This window comes from Mirounga leonina, unplaced genomic scaffold (genome assembly GCF_011800145.1).
Source record: "Mirounga leonina isolate KUSES-001 unplaced genomic scaffold, KU_Mleo_1.0 Mir_125, whole genome shotgun sequence".
Lineage (NCBI taxonomy): Eukaryota > Metazoa > Chordata > Mammalia > Carnivora > Phocidae > Mirounga > Mirounga leonina.
This window is the reverse complement of record NW_023270305.1, coordinates 49,303,368-49,328,134: the sequence shown is the minus strand read 5'-3', so window position 1 is coordinate 49,328,134 and position 24,767 is coordinate 49,303,368. Positions and strand designations below refer to the sequence as shown.

The following is a 24,767-nucleotide window of genomic DNA, read 5'->3' as shown; positions in this document are numbered from 1 at the left end:
CTCAAATGTGGGTCTAGTGAAACTCAGAGGTTCAAGCCTTGATGTAAAAGCCATAGATGACCATTTATTGAGAAATATTCTTCCCTTTCAGTGAATATTTTTTTCTGAGAACCCAGAGCTCGAGGCGCATGGGTGGCTCAGTCGTTAAGCGTCTGCCTTCAGCTCAGGTCGTGGTCCCGGGGTCCTGGGATTGAGCCCCGCATCGGTCTCCCTGCTCGGCGGGAAGTCTGCTTCTCCCTCTCCCACTCCCCCTGCTTGTGTTTCCTCTCTCGCTGTGTCTCTCTTTGTCAAATAAATAAAATCTTTAAAAAAATAAAAAGAACCCAGAGCTCAATATATTTCATTTTCTTGTTAACATTCTTATAAATTGCAGAAATCAAATAGTGGTATTTCTGTTGTACAAATTGGAAAAGAGGTCCAGACTGTTCTTTGTTTTTTGGGCTAAGGTTCAAAGAAAAATGATAATAACAAAAAAATCCTCCTTACTTTCAAAGCAGTCCTTTTTTCCAGATTTCTTTATTTCTTTTTTTAACCTGTTAATATTCCAGAAAGGAAATTTGATTGAAATAGCCAAGGTGACTTTTTTCTTAGGTATATGGTAAAGGAGGTTAATATTGTAAGTACTCTGAGCTTTTATAAAATTTTTTAAATATTACTGTGGATGTTATTTGAGAATTTAGGTAATTGGTAAGTAGTCTCTTTATATTAACTGACTATAGAAAATGAAGCTATGAGTAATTTTTTCTTATTAGCCATCTACTTGATAATGCTACTGGGAAAGTTACTAGATGAAGATTGGTTTTGAGAGCCTTAAAAATTAAGAGTATCACAAAGAGAAAAAGGAAGAAAATTATGAATACTTTGGCCTATTTTTACTTTTAAATTAAATTTTGATTTGTTCACCAGAAAGTCAGCATTCTCAAACTGACTCTAACAAACCCCACATTTTCACCTTTGTTTATTTAATCATCTGCCTGAGATTTGTGCAAGTTTTCCTTTCTGTGGATGAACACCTGAACTTATTGAAAACAGAAGTAAGCAACCAAATAAAGAAATTAAGTGGTCAAAAGATACAGACTTCCAGTTATAAAATAAATAAGTCCTGGAGATGGAATGTATAGCATGGTGACTATAGTTAATAATACTATATTGTATATTTGAAAATCTCTAAGAAAATAGATCTTAAAAGTTCTCATCACAAGAAATGAGAAATTTGTAACTGTGTGGTGACGGCTGTTAACTAGACTTATTGTGTCATTTTGCAATATATACATACCAGATCATTATGTTGTACACCTAAAACTAATATAATGTATGTCAGTTATATCTCAGGGTTTTTTTTAAAGAAAGAAATTGAGATTTTGGCTTTATAGCTCTTTGCTTACTTGAAGTATCTGCATAGCAATTTCTTTTGTTATTTTTCCCTCAGGAAATTCTGCTCTTTAATTTCAAATAGGTAGAAGTACTTTGTTAGATTTATCCACAAATTGTACAGAAGGGCCAAACCATCTTTTTAGAACATGGTGAATATTACAGTTGGTCACTCTTCTTACATTATAGCTTGAAATTGGGAATTGATAAAGTGTACAATTGTAGATCGTACTTGATATCTTACTTAATATTTAATGGTGGCAAGGCATAAGGTAACCTCTTAAATGGAAGATTAAATTACCCAGTGGATTTTATGTTTCTTCTAAACTTCCACTTACGAGCAAGACCTAATGCTATCAATGTTAAAACTATTAACATTAATCAACTTTTGTTCCGAAGGAAGAAAAGAAAACTTAACTAGAAATATGTTGAAGGAACTTTAGGAATTACCTTAAATACAAGATACTTTCAAGAAGATAATGCATTTGAGTGGCATAAGAACCAGTCTAGGATCCTAGGTGCTGGTCTGACACACCCCTTTGAAAAACTGAATGAGATTTTCAATACACTTTTTATACTCCAGAATAGTTATTTATAAAATAGAGATATATTGGGGTTCTCCAGAGAAACAGAACCAGGAGGAGGGAGGGAGGGAGGGAGGGTTTGGGAGATGGGGGGGGTGGGGGTAGAAAGAGAGACTTATTATAAGGGATTGGCTCAGGTCTTTATGGAGGCAGAGAAGTCCCAAATACAGTCCTAAAGCTGTCTTCAGTTGATTGGGTGAGGCCCACCCATATTCGGAAAGACAGTCTGCTTTACCCAGTCTACCAATTCAAACGTTAAACTCATCCAGAATCACCCGCACACATATACCCAGAATAACGTTTGACCAGTTGTCCGGGCACTTCATGGCCCAGTCAAGTTGACACGTAAAACTAACCATCAGAACAGGGAGTGCCATTTGTCCCTGTATAGCTTTCAAGATTTGGGAGAGACTTGTAGCCTGTTTGTGACTGGGGCCTACCAATTGGGAAACTCTGCATTCGATAATATGACTTGTTTGCATCAGTGGGTGAAATGAAATGGCTGCTTATATACCTCCTACCCTAAACATGGAGATATGACAGAACTCAGAATGAGAGTGAATTCATACATGATGCTTTGCCCTCATTGACAAATTAAAACCATTGGATAGTTGATCATTTGTGCTTTCCCAGAAATCCTATCAGGTTTGAAAAAGTAATAACTATTATTATAGAGACATTCAAGGTAATAAAGGACCCTGATAGGAAAACAAATATATGAGAAATGAGAAAATTGGGAAAGATAAAAGCCAGTGTACCTTTGCGAGTAATGTAGCCAGGGCCGCATATGACTTTTATGTGTCTTACCCATAAAAGATATTTAAAATTCTATTTTATAACTTGGTATAAAGATGAGTTTGTTAAAATTAGCTCTTGGGGCGCCTGGGTGGCTCAGTCGTTAAGCGTCTGCCTTCGGCTCAGGTCATGATCCCAGGGTCCTGGGATCAAGCCCCACATCGGGCTCCCTGCTCATCAGGAAGCCTACTTCTCCCTCTCCCACTTCCCCTGCCTCTGTTCCCTCTCTTGCTATGTCTCTCTCTGTCAAATAAATAAATAAAATCTTAAAAAAAAAAAATTTTTTTTCATAAATCCCTAAATTTATTGTGGGCCTTAGGCCCTGGCCCTGGCAATAGTATAGTGCTTAAAAGCAACGCTCTAGAGTCACACTGCTAGATTGAGATCCAGGTTTCAGCACTAACTTGTATTAGTCACTTCCCTGAACCTTAGATTTAGAGAATAATAATAGCAGTTATTTAAAATCTCTCATTCTGAAGGTAAAATGAAATTATGTGTGTAGATGTGCTTACCACATTGTCTTGCACATAATAAGTGCTCAATAAATGTTAGTTACTGAATAATCTCAGAAATGAACTTCTTGGAAAATGGTCTGTAAAGGTGCAAAGAAATAGTGTTGGCAACTGAATTTTTTTGGTGAATGGCAGAAAGTAATAGTAGGGGGGCAAATGAGAATTTGTGAGGGAGTAACATCTAGTTCTGGCTGTATACTCACCTGCCAAACTATTTTGAGAGGAAAGCTGCTGCTTTGGGCTGGTTTCCATTCGCAGAGTAGTTTTGACAGATTAGGACCTCTTCTGAGTACTAGTGCCCTCATCCTTTGTCCTAGCACGACGTGAATAGAGAAAATGGACTCTGGCATCCGCCTTGAATAGCATTTGACTTTCAACTCTGCATTTATCAGAGCCCTCAGTTCTTACAATGTGTAATGGCTAGATGTGCTGCAATTTGCCAGGCGAAGAATTTGATGCACGTGTGAACTGGTTACATAACTGGTATTCGGCTAACCAGTCACCAGTTCTCTAAGTCCAAATTCAAGGGAGAACTGATGACTACTTTTCTTCTTTAACTTTGGAGTTAAAGGCATTTAAAAGTCAAGTAATTATACCGGGGCGCCTGGGTGGCTCAGTTGGTTAAGCGACTGCCTTCGGCTCAGGTCATGATCCTGGAGTCCCGGGATCGAGTCCCGCATCGGGCTCCCCGCTCGGCGAGGAGCCTGCTTCTCCCTCTAACCTTCCCCACTCTCATGTACTCTCTCTCTCTCTCTCATTCTCGCTCTCTCAAATAAATAAATAAATCTTAAAAAAAATAAAATAAAAGTCAAGTAATTATTGTGAATATTATTTCATTGTTTGCTATTTAGTTACTTTTGTAACCTCAGCTAACTACTGTGCTAAGTGTGTGGGCCCTCAGCACCTTCTCATTAATTTACAGTGTAGTACTCTTTAGTAAAAATTTATAATTTGCTTTGTTGAAAACTATGAATTGTAGTGTTAGATGAATCATTGCTTTCTTAAGTACAGTCATCACCTCAGCAGTTAACAGCTGAATCCCTTATCTAATGGCTACAAATGTTTGAAAGACTACCAAAGTTGAATAAAAGCATGATTTGGTGAAAAGAGTAGAGGCTTTGGAGTCAGACTTGGGATCAAATCCTTGCTGTGCACTGTACCAGCATGAGACTGTGGTTAATTAATCTCCCTGCGCTTTAGTTTCATCTGTAATACTGGAAACAGTTGGGGTTTTTTGAAAAAGATTCATAAAGTAATATATGTAAGCATCAAGAATAGTACCTAGTATGTAAGGGATTCAGTTATTATACTTGTTAGGATTATGTAAATATATCCAACCTATGTACAAAAATGGTTTAGATGGTTTATAGTAAGATATACTTTTGTAAGTAGAACAAATATGCCCCCTGCAGTCTTAAATAATAGTGAAGTGTGATTTGTTTTTTTCCTTAAATCTAGTGCACAGTGAACTAGCTAACATTTCTGTATCAACTATGTACAGGAACCTAAGTACTGGAGATTCAAGATGAGACATTCCCTGCCCTCAAAGCTCCTATAATTTTTAGAAATTGAACTTAGAACTGCTTTGATGACAGCTTAATACAGTGTTTAAGAACACAGACTGAAACTATACTAGATTAGGATTCAGCATGTAATATTCATCTGACTATGGGCAAGTTAACCTCTTAGTGCTCTCTTTTTCTCATCTAGAAAATGGGGATAATAATATGACTGTTACCTCCCTCCTGTGGTTCCTCTGTGTTCTTCTGTGAGCTAATATTTGTAAAGCATCTAGAATAATGCCTGGCATGTGGTGAGCACTGTGTAAGCATTAAATAAAAAACATAATGTGCTTTATCAGACTTTTGCAGTTTTAACTATGTTTCAGGGAACATCTTGTGATATTTTACTGAATTTAGGCCCTCACTTTCTTGAACGGATTAGGGTTATACTGATACTGTTTGCTATATGCTGCCCTGTCTGCCTAGGGAAACTCAATTAGCCAGTCTGACCTTACCTCTAATTCCACATAATAAAATACAGTCTTTCAGAATTTTATATCTAATAGAAGTCCACATGTACATGTTAATAAATATTACTATTTATTATTAAATATTACTGTTATTATATATTATATCATTATATTATATCATTAAATATTACTATTTAATTCACATCTTTTTCTGAGTTAATCAGCTACAAGGAGTTTAAAAATGTGTAGTGTCCCCATTTAATCAAAACCAGTAGATTGCCTCTTATGGCTAGATATACTCTATTATATAGAAATAAGAATTCTTATAAGCAGGGTAATAATAAATTCCTTTTCACTTACACACAGTAAAGTAAGTCCAAGTTTAAATAATATATCACTTTGTTGACCCTAGTGTTGATGTAACATTAATTTTGTTACTAATTTGGTTTAAGGCTGTTGTATGTATTAAACTGGGCACTGGGCATGGAGCCTGCTTAAGATTCTTCCTCTCCCTCTACCCGCCCCCCTCCCTTACTCTCCCTCAAAAAAAAATTTTTTAATAAAAAAATAAAATCCACAAAGAGTAGCAGTAAGAGGTTCTATTTATGTAAGTGGCTCTTAATGATAGACATTTTTAAATTGGTACTTATTTTCCAATTCAGCAGGAGGATCTTAGGGAGGGTGCAAGAATTTGGATTATTTAATTTCTTCTTATGGTAGAAATTGATAGATTGAAACAAGTATTTTCATAATTTAGAATGCTAAATCGTGGCAGAGAAACATCCCTAGTGAGATTTGAACCTAGTTTTGACATTTATTTTATTCCTTGGTAGGCCACTGTGTTTTTGTGTGCCATCTGTATAATAACAATAGTAGTGATAAAGTTACCGCTTCTTAGGCACACACTGGGTGCCAAGTATTTAATCCTGTAATTCGTCACCCACCCTGTGAGATTGCCCCTGATATTTCCAGTTTATAAATCCAGAAACTGAGTCTCACCTCTGGGTCCACAGGTCCTCCATTGAAGTATTCTAGTTTATCAGCCACTTACTTCCTGGAATTAACTAGTAGCAAATGAAATTTGGCATGTATTACCATGAACAACATATTAGTAAGAAACTCTTTTTAGAGGATTCCCTTTTACCATCAGACTAGCCTTGTGGATTTGTGGATAGCTGGAAATTGGTGTACTTTTAAAGGAAAATGTCAGGAAATTTAATTTGCATCACAATCTTTGTTAATTGTTAGCTGCTTTCTTTTTGAATTGTTAAGAGTTCCTCCTTGTGGTGGGTGGTGTGCTGTTCAGTTAGTGGATTCTGATTATTTGAATCTTTTTTATTGCTCTACCTCAGGGGTCAGCAAACTGTGGCCTATGAGACAAATCTATCCTGCCGCCTGTTTTAGTAAATAAAGTTTCATTGGAACACACCACACTTACTTGTTTATAGGTGGCACAAAACTGAAAATACTTACTAGCTGGCCCGATATTGAAAAAATTGTTAAAAGAAAAGAAAGAATTGCTGACCCCTGCTCTACTTCATTCAACAAAATATTTCATTGAAGCAATTGAGTGTAATATCTAACTGTAAAGATAAATGGAACTTTCTTACAAATTTTTCATGTAATTTACATTCTGTATGAGAAAAGGTTAGGTAAGAAGTAAAAACTTGAGGTGAATGTGATGTTCTGTTTGTTCACGTACATTCCACTGATTTGAGAATTTGCTCACTGGTGAGCCTAAGACTGGTAGTTAGGTATAATATTGCCCAATTGACTAAATGTGTTTTGGGGTCATTTCTTCCTTCCTTTGATAAATATTTTTTCTTTCCCATTAAAAGGATAACAAAGGGGATACGAGCGAGATTCGGTTTTAATTTACAGAGAAGTAAAATTTGGTCATATGTGAGTTTTTGTTTACCTTCCCTGCCCAGAAGGAGCCAGCGCTCATCATGTTTCCAATTAGATGGTTATCTGATCCCTTTAAAAGTAATGTCTGTCCATTCCCTCTGTTGAAACAAGTAAGTGCGGGTCCCCTTGACACACTCAAGTTTCACAAGCCTTGGGATCTTGAGTCTACTCTTTACTGTAGGTTTCATAATTGATCCTGAGAACCTTTTCCCATATCACACACACGAATATAATGAAGGTGTTAGAGTAACTTTTGTAGAGATAGCAGAAGAGTACCCTGAGACTAATTATTCAGTGTTAAGTTTTTTGCTCTGATACTGCTTCCAAAAGAGAGATTTTGGTTTGGAAAACATGTTTGTGAAGATTTTTCCTTTTGTTTTTCATTTTCCTGTTTGCTGACTATGCTAAACAACAGAAATCAGGCATTAACTTGTTTTTGTTACTTGGCAAGAAATACCACCATGATGTGGCATTTTCTTACACACTCAGTATCATTTCAGGTGTACACTTCCAACAATCTTTAACTTAACAGTCTGTATTCCCCTTTGATGTTTAAGTAGTAAATTGAGCTAAGTTGAAAATATTTTACATGTATCTGACATACAGTTAGGAAAGTGGGAATAAATGTTATTGTAGGCTGCACATGTAGAATAATATAGTAGTACCCCCCCAAAATGTAAGTTAATCTCAATTCAACAAGTTTTAATTAATGAAAATACTCCAAAATGCCGATGTTCTCAGTGAAAATGCTCTAGGGAATATCCAGTCTTTGCTTGGAGGAAAGGCAGTGTTCTATTCAAAAATATACACACCATAGATAGAAGAATAGAGAAATGGAATTTTTAAAAGATAACACAGATCATCAAAATGTTAAATGAGCTATTGAATTTCTTAGTAAAAACTGAGACATTCTTTCCTACTTTGGTTTGTTCTATTAGCAGCAGAGATATTTCTAAAAGGCTTTTAAAATTCAAATGTTTATATTCAAGAAAAAGGTTCTGTTCAACTATAATAGCATAATACTTTTCATAAATATTCAATTTAATTATTCTTAAATCTAGAGTACATGAGTGGTAGTAGGGAACATCTAGTGATAGAAAGAAGATGAATGCTGCTTGTTTTTCTGAATGTTTCTCTTTGTTTTTATTTTTGCTTTGGGTAGATTATTCACACTTTGAGATTGCTTTCTCACTGTACAATTGAGTAAGAATTTCTTCTTTGGGAATTCTGTAGTAGATTACGTAAGGTAATGTTTGTAAAGTACCAGATATGTTGCTTGGTATAGAATACATTTGTCACCACTGTAACTGTGATTACTTAATGTAATCATTTAGAACAGTTTCATTGAGTTAGTTATGCACCTTTCACTTAGTGTTTCCTGTACCTGACTGGTAGTTAACCTCTCTCATAGTAGTGGACAGGGTGTGGGGTTAGAGGTGTGTGTGTGTGTGTTGATGATAAAACACATCATTAAAATCAGAGAAATGAAAATAAACTTTTGGGGTGTGTTTTGATGCAGACAGCTTTACTAAACCGCCTGGAGCGAATTTTTGAAGCATGTTTTCCTTCAATATTTATCCCTGATACTGAAGAGGAAGTTACTTCCCTGAAGCACTTGCTGGAAACAAGCACCTTCCCAATAAAAACAAGAGAGGCCTTAGCTGAAAGTGGGTAAGTAAGTAGTAGACAGTTTTTAGACAGCATGTATATTTGTTACTTTCAACTATTTTAACTTATAAGGTTATCTTAAAGCATCAAGGTTCTGAAATGTTCTTATAACATTGTGTTGAAGTTTAAAAAGTAAGATTGTGCTATAAAAAAAAACAACTCCCTGCTCCATTTTTTAACGCTTTTAAAAATATTTCTAAATCAATATTCTCATCAATTTTATAAATTATCTTTTGACTTCTAGTATGATAGATGAGAATTTAGACTTTACATCTGCTATTCTCCTCCCTTCGTCGTCCCTATATATTTTTTTAATTTTTTTTATTTAAATTCAATTAACCAACATGTAGTACATCATTATATTTATATCATAGTTTTTCATTAAGTTGATATTTGGTATTTTCATGATTATAATCATGTAAATAGTGTTCACTGTCCATTATTAGAGCTTCTTCCTGGACATATAGTTGCCTCTCTTTTTCATTTACTAAGTCTTTTCCTACCCCCCAGCAGCATATTAATACAATTTTACTTGTGATCAAACCTGGCAGGCTAGCCATTCCATTTTTTTCCTGAGTCCTCCATTGTCCTATTCCAATCTGGAATGGATTCGACCTAGAAACACACGTTGTCTTGGGACTTCCCTTCACTTAGAGCCCATTTTGGTGGAACACATCTTCTAATAGCCTCCTGAGAAATAAAGTACATGGGTGGTAAAATTTTATTTTATTCTACCCTCACATTAAATTTATAATTTAGGATTTTTTGTTGTTGGTATTCTGAAAATTCACAATGAAGTGTCTTGATAAATCTTTTCATTCATTGGACTGAGCACAAGGTGTACAGTCTTTCAATCTGGAGACTTCTGTTCTTCAGTATTGGGCAGTTCTCTTGTATTGACGTTACCTTCCCTCCATTGTCTGTTTTCTTTCTGGAACTCCTATTAATTATTAGATGTTAGAGGCTCTAGATTGATTTTCTAATTTTAATTTCAGAGTTACTCTTATTCTGTACTCCTCTCTTGCATTTCATTACTCTCCACCTCTGGACACATTCTGTGCAAGTCTTTCCTTCATCTCTCTTTGTAACCTCAATGCTTGTGGTGCAAGGTTTTAAGTACCTCTTAATTTCTTTAAAGATGAAGATTATGATTTGCTTCTTGGTTTTTGGGGGGGTGATTTCTGAGAAGAAAAGGGGACAAAAACGTTTATGCTTTACCATCTTAAAACCATTTCAATGTGTTATTTAAAAATATGCTAGTTGTCCAAATAGACCCAGGAATCTCTCTAAGAGATTCATTTTTGGGATATAACACAACTCTACAACAAAACACACCATAAAATACAGGAAGATATTTTTGCCTTAACCAACAATAAGAGCTGAATAGTAAAACAACTTATTTAAACTGTAGGGTTGTGGCCAAATAAATAATGATGCATTCTGTCTAATAGAACGTTACACAGCCATTGAAAAAGGAAGGCATACATGTAGATGAAGAAATGCTTAAAATCTGAAAAAACACAAAATTCTCTATATAATTGCAGCTGTGTTTGTGGGTCAAGACTCAAAGAGGAAAAAAGCACAAATATTAAATGGCTGTAGTAATATGGTGGAAGGTTGAGTGATTTCTTTTCTCCTTTTAAATATTTTTGTTTTACAGTTAAAAAAACATACTAAATTTTGGTTGATTACTTGCATATTGTTCCAAATGAGTTTAACTTAGCCACTTTAATGACTAAGCAGTGGCTGTTGATTTTATTCAGATAATAGTTGTATACTCATGTTAAATGCAAGATTAATTGGAATGTATAACATTTCACCATCACATTAAAACTAGAATTCATGGTGAAAGCGATTCAGTAACCCATTGTTGGTGGCTTTGTCATGACCTTTGCAGGGAACTGCTGGATGTGTGGACCGAGCTACAGGATATCCACGATGCACATGGCTTGAGATATCAGTGGGGCGGCTCCCATAGCAACAAGAAGCTTTTGTGCTCCTTGGGTATAGACACCCGAAACATTGTGAGTTTTGTTAGTACCTTGGAAAATCCTTTAGTGGACCTATGAGTGTTTTTAAATACTGTTACAACTTCTAATCAAGCTGTGATAAGCTAGTAGCTCAGAAAAATAATTATTAGTTGTCTTAAATGCTCATGTATATTGAATATGCCAATTTTTAAACATAAATCTATCTAAATTTTTCTCCAGTCAATATTTCTTATTTTAAGAAAAAGTTGTTTCAGTGTTTTTTGTTAATTATAAAATGAAGGGATTGGACTAAGAGATCAAAAACATAATCTCATATGGGCAATTTAATAATTTGTTATACTTATGTTTCACAGTGTATATAATAAAGCATTGCGAGCATATTTTAACTGTTTCATTATATGCCATAGCATTCTCTAAATATGTGTTCTTTTTCTCTAACACATGTATGTAGCTCTTCACGGGTAATAAGAAGCAGCCTGTTATAGTGCCCATGTATGCAGCAGGATTGGTAAGTGCAAAAATGTCTCTGTGCAAATTTATCACTGCTGCATTCTGTTAAATTATCTTACATGGCATGACATGGAAAGTATATTTTAAGGGGCACTTAGTGTGGGAACATTAAATGAATAACTATTAATTTCCTTTTTGATGTCATAAATCCCTTCAAGTCTTGATTTAAAGACATTTTTCTATATTCTCTTAATTAAAAATACTTTTGTTTTACATTGAAGATTATTTTTATCCTAGTAACATAGTGCTCTTAACTCCGTAATATGTACCTTTGGAGGTCTTGCTCTTCTTTTTTTTTTTTCCTTTCTAAATTTGCTTTTTTTTTTAGATTTTTTTTTATTTATTTATTTGACACAGAGAGACACAGCGAGAGAGGGAACACAAGCAGGGGGAGTGGGAGAGGGAGAAGCAGGCTTCCCGCAGAGCAGGGAGCCCGATGTGGGACTCGATCCCAGGACCCTAGGATCATGACCTGAGCTGAAGGCAGTCGCTTAACCAACTGAGCCACCCAGGCGCCCCTAAATTTGCTCTTAAAAAGTGGAAGCTGAGGGGCGCCTGGGTGGCTCAGTCGTTGAGCGTCTGCCTTCAGCTCAGGTCGGGATCCCGGGATCCTGGGATCGAGCCCCGCATCGGGCTCCCTGCTCAGCAAGAAGCCTGCTTCTCCCTCTCCCCCTCCCCCTGCTTGTGTTCCCTCTCTCGCTATGTCTCTCTCTGTCAAATAAATAAATAAATAAATAAATAAATAAATAAATAAATAAATAAAGTGGAAGCTGAAGTATCTGAAGGCTTAGATATCATATATTTTAATCCAGTTGTGATAAATTTTAAATGTTGCATTAGTGAAGCTATGGATGTGTATAAAAGCTTGGGAATACCATATGATAGTAATTGAAAATGAGCCGGGACCCATAATTGGTCCTCAGTTTTTCCATTAATTTTTTTTTTTTTTTTAAGATTTTATTTATTTGACAGAGAGAGAGATAGCGAGAGCAGGAACACAAGCAGGGGGAGTGGGAGAGGGAGAAGCAGGCTTCCCACAGAGCAGGGAGCCCGATGCGGTGCTCCATCCCAGGACCCTGGGACCATGACCTGAGCCGAAGGCAGACGCTTAACAACTGAGCCACCCAGGCGCCCCTCCATTAATTTTTTAAATGTGTTGAATTTTGTTTTTCCAAATATGCCAGGTAGTCCAGGATAACTGAGGAATTTTCTTTCTGTACCTTATCAAGACTCAGTCACACTTTAAAGTTTGATGTATTTGTGTTTTTGGTATGTCTTTGAGTTATTGGTGAACAAAAATGCTCTGTCTATTAAACTAAAAATATTTTTAAATTTTTTCACCAATAACTTGAAAATAAGGTAAAAATACAATGATTAAGAAAAAAATAACTAACTTGGTGTGGAATTTAAATCATACAACCCTTTATGTGCATGCGAAAATGAATTTGCTGTGGAACTTGACCTTCTTTAATTTACAAACTTTTTCCCTGAATAAGCTCTAATTATTGATATTGAATTGGAATGTTTTACTTTGTTTCATTCTTGTAGTTTTGTTTTATGGAATTAGACAAAAACTTTTCTGTGCTTCAGCCTTTTATTCAGTTTCTGCTCCTTTATAAATGTAACTTATCTGGTATTTTCAAAACACCTTGATTATCCTTATACTTTTTTCTGTTGTGGTAATATAATGAAGAACATTCTTTAACTTTTTGGTTATTTGTATTTCTTTTTTCCTCAAGGAGTAGCATTCTAGAGATTGTTGGTGTTACTGTCACATTCTGAGTAGGAAGTATGAATTTGTAGGGGTTTTCATTCAGCACATTGGGAGCAATAACTACTTAATCCTTATTTGTAGGCTAAAGTTAGAGACTAATATTTTTGCTTTACTTTCCTATCTTAATTATAATCTATTAGTAATCATTTCACCATTTTTATAAGCTTTTAAAACCAAAGTTGATTTAGTGACTATACCTCTCCTACTCCATCTTTATGATGCCTTACATTTAGAAACTTATTCTTTTTCATATCTGGTTTCAAAATTTAATTATACCTGAATTTTTCCCATGGTGCTTCACACAGATGAGGTATTCAGTATCCTTTGGTCTCGTCTGGAGGAATAAGACCTGAAATGATCACTTAAGTCACTGGTCTCAGACCTTAATATGCATCAGAATTGCTTGGAAGACATGTTAAAACAGAATGTTGGGCACCACCCCCAGAGTTTCTTATTCAGTAGGGGTGAGGCAGTTCATCTGACAAGTTCCCAGGTGATGCAAAAGCTGCTGATTGGGAACCCCTTTGAGAACCACTGATTTAAGGGATAGTTCACATTAGAGAAGTTGGCTAAGGCTGGGAACTGTTTGCGGAATGCGTTGTCTCTTTATGTAAGGTGCACTAGATGGAAAGCCTGTATAATATATAAGCTACTGAGTTAGACCATGAATTTATTTTCATACAAGCTGCTAGAGTAAAGCCTTTCACAAATACCATTGTTAAGAATGCAGTCTGTAAACTGCTTTAGTTAGCATTTGCCCTATTTTATGAGAAGAGGGAGGATTGTCCTGAAAACTTGTTTTTGGGAATATACAGATTCTGACCTTACTGTCTTAGCCACTTTAATATTTTTCCCCCAGTAAAGGGAGACTTTTGTGTGGTCTGGTTGATAAATATTCAAGAGTTTATTGAGTATTATTTTAAAATGTATTAAAGCTTAGCTTTCTTTCAGACCATTAATTGATGATTACCCATTATTATTAGTGTTTGGTAAAATATTGATACAAAATGTTGGGTTGGTTTTTTTTTTTTTTTCCTTCTTTCCCTGAATGCCTTCCTTTCTTACTCAGAAAGTGCATTAGATTTGTAACACACCTAGAGGAACATGTAAGATGTTTTCCCCCCTCTGAAATGGCTGTGTCTCTGCTTTGCTAGTCCCAGGAACTAAGTGTTAAGGCTCCCATCCTTTAGTGGAGATAGGATCAAATACTAAATTTACATTGAAGCATGTAGACAGCATCACATTAGATGGCATGTTTTAGAATTCTCACTTCTCCAAGCACCACCATGGTGTAAAGGGTACAAAGGGTGTCCTTTTCTGCAGTTTCCGTGTCTGGACTATCATAAAATTGTTGGAGTTTTAGGGCCTGGATATAATCTGTGGTGCTTGCCTCTTCCCCACCCCTGCCATCCCAAATTGCTTATGTTTTTGTGTAACAGTGATAACTAGGTACTTTAAAACCAATCAGATTTAAAATACACGGTCTTCAAAAAGTTTGGATTCCAAAGGTACTATTGTAAAACATTTTCCATTATAGTGCTAGAAGATTGTCTCTTTAAACATTTTCCATTATAGTGCTAGATCGTCTCTTAACAAAATTTAAGAATAGTTCCTTTTTGTCTTTAGTACTTTCCAAATGACTTGGTTTTTAACTTTCTGCTAGATTGACTTTCTCATAAAGTTTGAGTTGGTTTCTCACCCCCTTCCACTAATGGCTAATATGCCTTTTTCAGGGTATGTTAGAGCCCACCAAGGAACCATTGAAACCACTATCTGCTGCAGAAAAAATCGCTTCCATTGGTCAGACAAACACCATGTCACCAGAAATGAGCACATGTACATCTGACCAATTCCAGGTAAAAATATCTGTACATGTATTGATATATTTATGCATGTATACACACATATGTCCAGACACAGTGTTTCCCATAATATGTAACTTTTAGTTTAAATATTTTAAAAATTGATTTAATGATGGACATTATTTTGATTACTTATTAACATCCCTTGGAATACAATAAACAAGCCATCTTTAATTTTCAAAAAAGGCACAATATGAGAACTGGCTGGTTACCGGTTAAGTCCTTAAAACCTTTCTAGGCCCTAGTTTCTTTACCTATAAAATGAAGACTTTGAAGCAGGCATCTCTAAAAGTCCCTTACAGCTTGAACATTGTATAATCATAATTACTGACACACCAATCTGGTAAGTACTGATTTTCAAAATAATTGGGAAACACTGCATTTACACCAGCTCTTCAAATCTGCTAATACGTGTTTTTCCTGAAGCCTGCAAATTTTATAAAGTAATAAAATTAGGTGCGTTTATTACATCAAAACTGTTGTTTTGAGAGTTTGAATAGAAGAGTTACTTAAGTTGAAAATGATGTGGCCTTTTACAAAATATTATTTGGATTAAGAAAAAAAGAAAGCTGTCTTACCTTTCTTATTCTTCACCACCTTGGCACCATTAAGCACAAATTTTTTTTCAGTCTAGTATGTTTATTATCAAAGCTATGCCCCTCACTTTTTTATCTGGGAAAAAATTTGCTTACTCTTCCCACATCAAATTAGAAACTGACTCAGTGCTAGTTAAGCATTCTTTTTAGAAGATTAATATTTTTAAGTGAACATTACCATTTGTAAAACATTTTCTGTGTTTGTCACTTCTTACCTTCAATATCATCTTCAGTTTTATCTAACACAAAAATGTATATTTGGACAGCCGTTCCCAAAATGTGTGTTCCATTGAAAGAAACTAGGGCCTAGAAAGTGTTCCATTGAACGCTAATCCCCAGAGATACTCCACTAAAGAAGGGTTCCAGGGGGAAGTAAGTTTGGAAAATTTGTCACATCATACCCTGTAACCACCCTTGGAGATTCTCAGCACACATTAAGGACTCTGGAGAATCCAGCAGTGAATAACCCTATTTAATTTTAATTATTTCTTAAATTTACTTGGCCACAGGACCCTTCTCTACAGGACCAGGGGAAAAGAGTCATAACACCCATAGAACTAGTATTTTAAAGAATATACTTTAGAAAATAATGATATAAAGCAAAGTCCTACCCTTTCACGTGTGTTTCAGGGAACATCTAATATTACTGCTGTGTACCACTGTGGTTTATACTTGAGCATAGCTTAAACATCCCTTTGAAGCCAATTTATTACTAGCACTGAAATAGTGGGCAGGGAGGCCTGAAGCATAAAATGCCTGGCCTTGTTGATAGTTGGGCAGCAGGCAAGGAGGTTTGGGCAAATTTGTCTCCATAGGTAGACTGTCCTTCGTTATCGTCCTTTAATTGCCCTTATATGTTCTCCAGGTATCAGCTTCCCTCCCAAGCCTGCCCTACATAAGCGGATTCCAAAATTACTTCTCCCATAGCACATTCCTACTTCAGCCTTAAGCAACATTTTTCTTGCAGCAGTACTGGATGTTAGGAAAGTAATTCGAACTACCTGGTTCAAACTACCCGGTATGTTTACTGAAAGTGAAGCCGCTCTTTATTTGAGGCCACTTGTTGCTAGTTTTGCTTGCCGACGCCGACGCCTCCTCTTCTCCCCCATCCAAGCACTTCTCTGTGTTACGGCCCCATAAGCTATTGCTTGTTTTATCGTTGTTAGCTCTCACCTGTCATTTTTGCCCCAGCTGATGTAATCAATCTCATATATTTTATTCTAGTCCCACGTCATATTTATATCACCTTTCTTACAGAATTTAATTATAAATGACTAAAAGTCTAGATCTAATAAAAAATGTTAATTTAGTGGAACTTTTCATGGAAATTAATGTGTATTAATTTAATGGAGGTTAGTCATAGCTCCATAATATGTGTTTAGCTGCTGCTATCTCTTTACATGTACACACACGCCTCTAGATTTATAATCAAAGGACTACTGTCCCCCTATTCATAGGCAAGCATATCTAACTTTTGCTGGAAGATGGAACTTTGGTCTCTTGCTAATAATTATATTAAAAAAACTTTTTAATCACATCCTTTTATTCTGTTTAGTGCACACATCTCTCTTGTTAATCCAATACTTATGTGTAATTTTAAAAGTTTATTCTGTACTTTTTTGTGGTAGTTTGTGATCCTCATTAGCTTTCACTTTTAGGCTTTTTTGGGAACCAATGAAAATAGTATTTCCCAGTGGAAGTTGTTGTTCAAACTGATTCTGAATCAACTTGAGCCTCTCTAGGACTTCATTGTAACGTACACACAATTAAACTGAACATTTCAGTATCCATATCAGAATTTTGTGCTGAGATGCCTGACCTTCTTCACTAAATTATATGATCTTTGCTTGGTTCCGTACCCCTGAATCAGGTTAAAATATTTTTAAAACCTCTAAAATGCATTGTAAGATTCTCTTAAAGCAATATTTCTTACCACTATTCTTTGGCAGTCAGTATGTATATTATTTTTACTTTACATTTTGGCCATGCAGTAATACTATTACATCTTCCCCCTAGTCATAATATCCAGAGGAAATAGCCATAACCTTGCTTTTATGTTTTTATATTGGCACCACTGTGACTTTCAAACTTAGCATCATTGTTTAATTCTCATTATGACTAACTGCTTTCTGATCTGTCTGTTCTGTCTGTTTTGGTACCCATTGGATTTTTATTATTTCTTCCAAATTTGTTTGTACTCATTATTCTTATAACCAGTGCATCTCTTGTTTAGGAGCTGGATGACTTACTAACAACTGTTCCGGTGTTTTTTCCAGGATACTCTTACTTGGAAAGACAGCTTATGGGCAAAAAGCAGTAGTGATACTTTTGTTGTTTTGTTCTTTAAAAAATCTTTATTCGCTGAATTTCAAGGTCACATCATTCATGGTGCCATTACTGATTCCCCTCTTGGTAAGATCAGTATGTTAACCATACTTTATCCACGGCTGAGTAGAGTCAGCTCTCTGGCTAGCAGTTATCTGGCTAGTCACTACTTATCCCGTTCTACTTGATGTGGCTCTTTCATTTGTGAATCAGAATTTTAAAGTTAGAAGAAAGAAAAAAATGATTATGTAACATTGTGCTCTCTTTTTACATTAAGACAACATATTTGGAAAGGCTAAATGATGTACCCAAAATCATTAATCAGTGGTACATCTAAGACTAGAACCCAAGTCTATGATCTCTAGTCCCCATTGGTTTGGGGGGGCAGGGGCGGGGCAGCTCTTTTTTCTTTTTTTTTTAGTAGGCATTCTTTGTCTTTATTCATAAATGACATGATCATCTACATAGAAAATCCCAGTGAATTTACCAAAAAAAAGATGGTTAATGCCAATAAGTGAATTTAGCAAAATTTCAGGATATCAGATCAATATATAAAAATGAACCTATATTTCTATATATACTAAAAACAAGTGATTAAAAGCATGTTATTCTCTAAAGCGACAAAACCATGAAATACTTAGGGATAAATCTAAATGTACTTAATGTTTCTCCTTTCATTTTTTTTATTTCAAGTTTTAATTTAAATTCCAGTTAGTTAACATATAGCGTTTTTGCTCTTTTTTATTATGACCTTGTCTTCCTTAGTGCTTTTAGTCGCTGTAGTAATCATTCATACCACATTGCTTGAGGTTGTTTTAAAATGCTTCATTTAGTGCTTTCTCTTTAAGTAGCCTTCCTCACCAGTGCCATTTGTTAGCTTATAATTGCTATGGTCTTCTGTTTTACTTCTGTCTTATTTCCATTAAATGTTGATTCGTGTTTTAGCACCTCATTATTATAATATTGGCTATGTCTTCAAAATGCCGTACACCTGTATAAGAATCTCAAATTCCAGCAAATCACTGAAATATTTCTAAGCAACCAGCTACTTGACATCGTTTAGATAAAACATGTTAATGAAAGAGCTTTGCTCCATTTAACCAGAAGTTTTGTTATTGCATAAACCTGGGTGTTGTCCATCCTGTCACTATTCAATAGGACTAAAGGTTTCACTGATCTCTAAGGAGAGTAATAGGAGTTGAATCTGTGGGAATGCTTAGAGGTTTTTGTTTGTTTGTTTTTGAGATCAGCTAAGGAAGATATTTTCCAAATGCTTATTAGTCTTGCAGGTAAGTTATAAACTAGATTTTCACCAGCATTATTTTTAATTTTATTTGAAATAATTATAGATTCACAGGAAGTTGCAAAGATCGTACAGAGGAGATGCTTTGTACCCTTCAGCAGTTTCTCCCCCTAATTACATCTTAATTATAGCATAATATTAAAACAAGGGATGTGACTTGATTATTACAATATGTGTGTATAGCTCTATGTCATTTTATCATATGGGTAGATTTGTGTAACCACCACCACAATCTAGATATATGACTCTTCCATCACCATAAAGAACTGTCTTAATGGCCGTCCCCACCCCCACTATCCTATAACGCCCTGGCAACCACTAATGTGAGGATTTTGCTTTGTTTATACCTCCCTCCTCAACCTCCAGGCCTGACCTGATTTAGGAAAGACTAAATCCATAATAGTAACATGCCTGTCATTGATACCCAGTTATCAAGACAATTGTATTATAACAGAATTAGACTTTCAAAAATAATCACATGCTCCTTTCCTACAGGGAACAAGTCTTTATCTACACACCAAAAAATGAATGTAAAGTTTTAATAGTACCTACCTTACAATAAAGCATAGTGGTAAGCAATACCGGAAAAAAAAAAAAGGACAGCAACATGTTGGTATTAAGAGTCTGTCAGAACACAGGCTATTTCAGTAAGTGTTGTCAACACCACCCCAAAATAAAAGAAGAAAATCAGGAATCCCAATTTTTTCTTGTAAAATTTGTTCTTAAAGCAATGATCATTTTTTAAATGTTTTGTATTATTTTACGTCTTACATGTATCATTTACTCAATTTATCTTTATGTGTTTGGCAGTCAACAAAATTTAAAACCTAGAATATTCAGATGAGCTCTGAGTATATTTTTAAGTACATTATTTTAAAAATTAAATTCTGATACTGATTATAAGTAATTTCTAAACTAGAGAAGATTTAAATTTTTTTTTTAATTTTAAATTTAGTTCCTATTTACTGGCCCATACTTTTACTTTGGGAAATTGTAAAGAACCAGAGACCTTGGACTTTAAACCTTCTCATTTTATATACAAAGAGACCGACTAAATTAAGCTACACCTGGTCATACAACTAGTTATTTAGTAGTTATTTGGTCTTGAATAACTCAAATCTCATTTTCAATATGGTACCTTCTCTATTGCATTAGACCATCCACTGAGAAATTTTATGTGGCTAGTCATTTAATATAAAGTAGATCACTCTTTAGTGATTAAAGTCAGTGATTTTTTTAATATTTGAATTATAATCTAGCCAATAGTTTAAGTCATAACTTGAGACTAGATTGAAATCTTGACATAGAATCAGTACATAAAAATCTGTTTGAAAATGTAAAGTGAATTCCATTTCTCAAAGACAGTTTTTTAATATCAGTAAACTGTATTGTTTGTCAATTTTTCAGTTTCGGTTTGTGTTCATATTTTTAGGTAACCTTCTGAAATTGTAAATTATCCCAATTTTGTCTTTTAGGTACTTTATTGCCTAATGATCTTGCTATAATAGTTTTTGTTTTTGTTTTTTTTTTTAAGGATTCTTTATGTTGCTACAGCCTGTACTGATTAATTTTGATTTTTTGGTTTTCAACTCTAGGAGTCTCTACCACCCGTCCAGTTTGACTGGAGTAGCAGTGGCCTTACTAACCCTTTAGATGGTACGTCTCTCCGTAGAGCCTCTAGCACCAGAGCTAGAGTTAAGAAAGCTACAAAGTTCAGACAAACTTCTCTCTGCTGATTTCCTTTTTTGTTTGAACATAACTTCTTATTCTTATCTTTGGAAATTCAGGCTTTCTTTCTGAACAGTAATTGCTCAAAAACAACAGCTGTTACTATTATTAACAGTATTAATGTCCATAAGTAGGTAGCAGTAGCTAGGTAAAATTTTAATTTCTTTATCTTAAGTCAAAAACAAGCTCCTTTATGTTTTACAAGTATCTAAGTAGTTGAAATGATATTTTAGGTAGGACCAGTTTACTTGAAATTTGTTTCTGTAGATTTAATTTATGGAATTTTCTTGGATGCAAAGTCTTGTGGCTAGAGGCTGCTTAAAAAAAGCACAAAGCACAATTATATAACCAAAAACAATGTGCAAATAGATCCATATTTATTGACTTAAAGTAGTTTTCAGATTTAATAATATTTTATAGAGCACTTATTATGCAAATGGAAAATGAATGATTTTCATGATCCTTTTCTAAAACTTGTCTCAAAATACTAGTAGGTAGTTCCAGAAATAATTGGTTTCTCTGAAGGCTTTAAGAGAAAATCCTGAAAAGGAATAACTTATCCTAGTAATGTGGGTCTTTAAAATAAATGACACAAAATGCTAGTTTTCCCGTGTGTTGACACCACAAATTTTAATTGGACCCTAAGATAGAATTATTCTTATTCTTTATACTTCATAAGTTATTTGAGCCATTGTCTAAAACACCTGTCATTCTATCAGCTTTGCCTTAGACTGGGGGTCCTAGGACATCTGGAAAGCATCCAATTGAATAGCAGTGCTGAAGGAAAGCCTGGATGCACCTTTTGCTGTTGTCTGGTGTCTCGAATATTCAGTCAAATCATCATGCTTTTTATTAACAAACAACTTCTTTAAAACTGTATGCTATTTCTGATTACTGTTTCAGAGTTAAAGGGGAACAGTACAGCTTGAGGTTGCGCATCAGGGTAGGGCAGTTATGACAGTCCTTATTAATGTTATTTTAATTTAAACCAAGTTAATGTATTGGTGTGTGTCTTGAAACTGACAACTTTGTCACTTTTTAAAAATCATTAATTCGAAACCAACATTACTAACACAGAAGGTTGATTTGGGCATGTACAGTGATTTACTGTTGGGTTGAGATTAAAGTATTGTTTCCCTTTAACGGGTACACTTTCCCCTTGGTCTTTCTGGTATGGCTTTGAGTTTTGATTGAAAGAACTGAACTCTTAACTAAAACCTTACTAAGTGTTAAATTTTATTTACTTTGTACATGAGAAAATGTACATTGAATTATTAAATTGTTACTTTAGAAATGTCCTTAGTAATGAAAAACTAATACTGTACACATTGTTTTAATGTTGATTTTAAAATATGTAATGACTACTAATTATAACCTGCATGTTCAAGTGTGTGTCTTACCCCTTTTTACACATAACCCCTCCTCCCTTGGCTTACCTTCTGTGTGGCTGCCTACCAACACGGTCACTGAATTTCAAGCTAGTGGAGGTTCCACTCTTCTGAACCTTGATTTCTTTGGGCCCGTGGATGACAGTAGCTCTAGCAGCAGCACCACAATCCCAGGTCAGCAGAGTGTTAAAACCACAATTCTAGTTTAATTGCTAAAAGCATGACCACATCACTTGACTTTCCTATAAACAAGGAAACAAGTAGTTGTATCCTCTATAATATCTTTCTGATACTTTTCTTTTATCTATCGATCGTCATTTTCTAGTATCTGACTATAACAAATGACTTCTGTGAAATATGTTTTAAGGAAAGCTTTCTCAGTGTACCAGTCAGAGCTGAAAGTAGTTTCTAGGAATAAAGTAGCCCTAATGTCCTTAGACAATTAAAGGCAAGGTTTGGGGGGGGGGGCTCCTGTAAATGCAAAATGTGATATTTTATATGCGTATTTTTGAAAGCATATCCTATAAAGCCATTTGAAAAAATACAGGTTTAGAGATATAAGAATATTTTAGTATACAAAGATGACTTTACATTGTAGTGCCTGTGGTAATAGAACCTCTACAAATTCTAGCATTCAGTTAGTTGTTTATTAATGCTAAGTGTATAATTGGGTTCCAAAACGTTAGAGTCTAGCACCTAGTTCTATATAGATCCCACATAGAACTTACTATGTAGTTTTTATGTAGCTCTCAAATAGAAAGTATTCTGTTAGATTTCCATGGAGAAAAAAGAAATGTTACAGAATAGTAGAAAATAATTGCTATGAGATTAAAAGCTAGAAATTAAAACTTCCTGGAGTGCCTGTTAAATTCATGTTCAGCCCTGCAAAGTTCAGTTTATTGACCAAAGGACTAATGTACTTTGTCATTTTTTAACTGAATAAAAGATTAAAATATAATGGCATTTATATGTTTACATTTTATTTGATATGATTTTAATGAGTCCCTGTCATCCCTTCTTGTGATCTGGTCATCATGCCCATTGATCACCGGACAGCTGTCGGGGTACTATATAGATGCTGATGCCCAGAATGCATAGCGAGGATCCCTGTCTATCCCCACTAGCAGCCAGTTAACAGCCAGCCTGGTTCCTGAGAATTTGCTGGTTTTATTCTATTCCGCTTGATACCCTGCCATCCACTTCCAGCAGTTCAGGAGCCATGGTGGGAAATGGGGGAGACCATAAGAGTCAGATAAGGGTGAGCCTGGAACCCAGAACATCCTTCTCCAAAATCTGGTTATGGAAATCTGATCCTGCTGTAAGGAAGTTCCAAGGCCATTTGGTAGAATGACTGGATTTGTCAAATCTAAGCCCCTGGTTATCATTTTCATTATTTCCAAGATTTTGCAAGCATATGAAAAACCAATCTCTGTCTGGTTTTGACTTCAAAATGATATTTTACTATTTACCCAAATTACTTCTAAATATGTTTGAGCTATGGAATGACCGGGGTAAGCCTAATTAGCTGTTTTTAATACTTAATTGGGGGAAAAAAAGACAACAAAAACTTGTGTATCAGTTTCCTTATTACTGTGTTCCCAAGAATGAACTACCAAACTCCCATTTTAAATTTGCTCTCAGATTTGTTTTGTCATGAACTGTACTATAATTTACATGAGGTCACTATTTTTAGACACCTAAAACCTGGTTCAAGTTTAATTTTTGGTTACATCTCAAACTCAGTTAAGAACACAAATGAAGTACGGAAATTACGTGATAACCAGGCTCAGTATACACAGCTTCAAGAAGAGCAAGTGGTTTCAGAAGCTTAGAGCTGTAATGGAAGTGAAATTAGCATGCTCAAATGCAGTCCTCCTTACTTTGGAACCTTTTAAATATTTTTGTTCCGTATTTTCATTAATATGCTCTAGCTGCTCTATAAACTTGATTACTATAAATTTGCTGTGGCTTCTTTTTATTGCTCTTGGGTTTTGTTAAAACTTACCATCAACCTACAGGTATCAACACCTTTCTCAGTGTTCCATTTCACCACTTGCTTGCACTTTTTCTGACTTGTTTCTGGGAAAGTCATTTTGTCTTAGCTTGCGGTTATTTAATTATTTGTGTGTGAGACTTAGGAGGTTGGCATAGAACTTGGTTGGCTAGCTTTAGTTATGTAACTAAACTGTGCCTCATTGAGGTTATGTAAAAAACAAACAAACAAAAAACCAAAAAAAAAAACACAAGCAGACTCTTCCATTAAAAAAGAATTACTCTGCAATTATTAGTGTAGAGTAAGTAGTTATCTTGTTTTTGAAAAATATAAAATATAGTCATGGTACTTTCCTGGGGTTCTTTGTTTTCTTTTGTTTTGGTTTGTTTTTTTTGTGATGGTGGTGGTTTTGTTTTGGGCAAGGGGGGGTTGGGTTTTTTGTGTGTTTTTGTTTTTTTTTTTTGATCTCCCACTTTATTCTTTGACA

General features: G+C 35.0%; 1 protein-coding gene across 10 annotated transcripts in view; it reads left to right on the top strand.

Moving 5' to 3' along the window:
* Nucleotides 1–24,767, top strand: part of AFTPH (aftiphilin) — a 68,624-nt gene that overhangs the window by 33,916 nt on the left and 9,941 nt on the right. For 8 of the 10 annotated variants that reach the window (XM_035001427.1, XM_035001425.1, XM_035001424.1 and 5 more), the window contains 6 exons: nt 8,662–8,813; nt 10,708–10,834; nt 11,253–11,309; nt 14,819–14,941; nt 20,767–20,827; nt 22,378–22,461. In XM_035001427.1, the coding sequence (XP_034857318.1) occupies nt 8,662–8,813; nt 10,708–10,834; nt 11,253–11,309; nt 14,819–14,941; nt 20,767–20,827; nt 22,378–22,461 (604 nt within the window). The other 2 variants (XM_035001430.1, XM_035001429.1) reach the window with 2 other exon arrangements.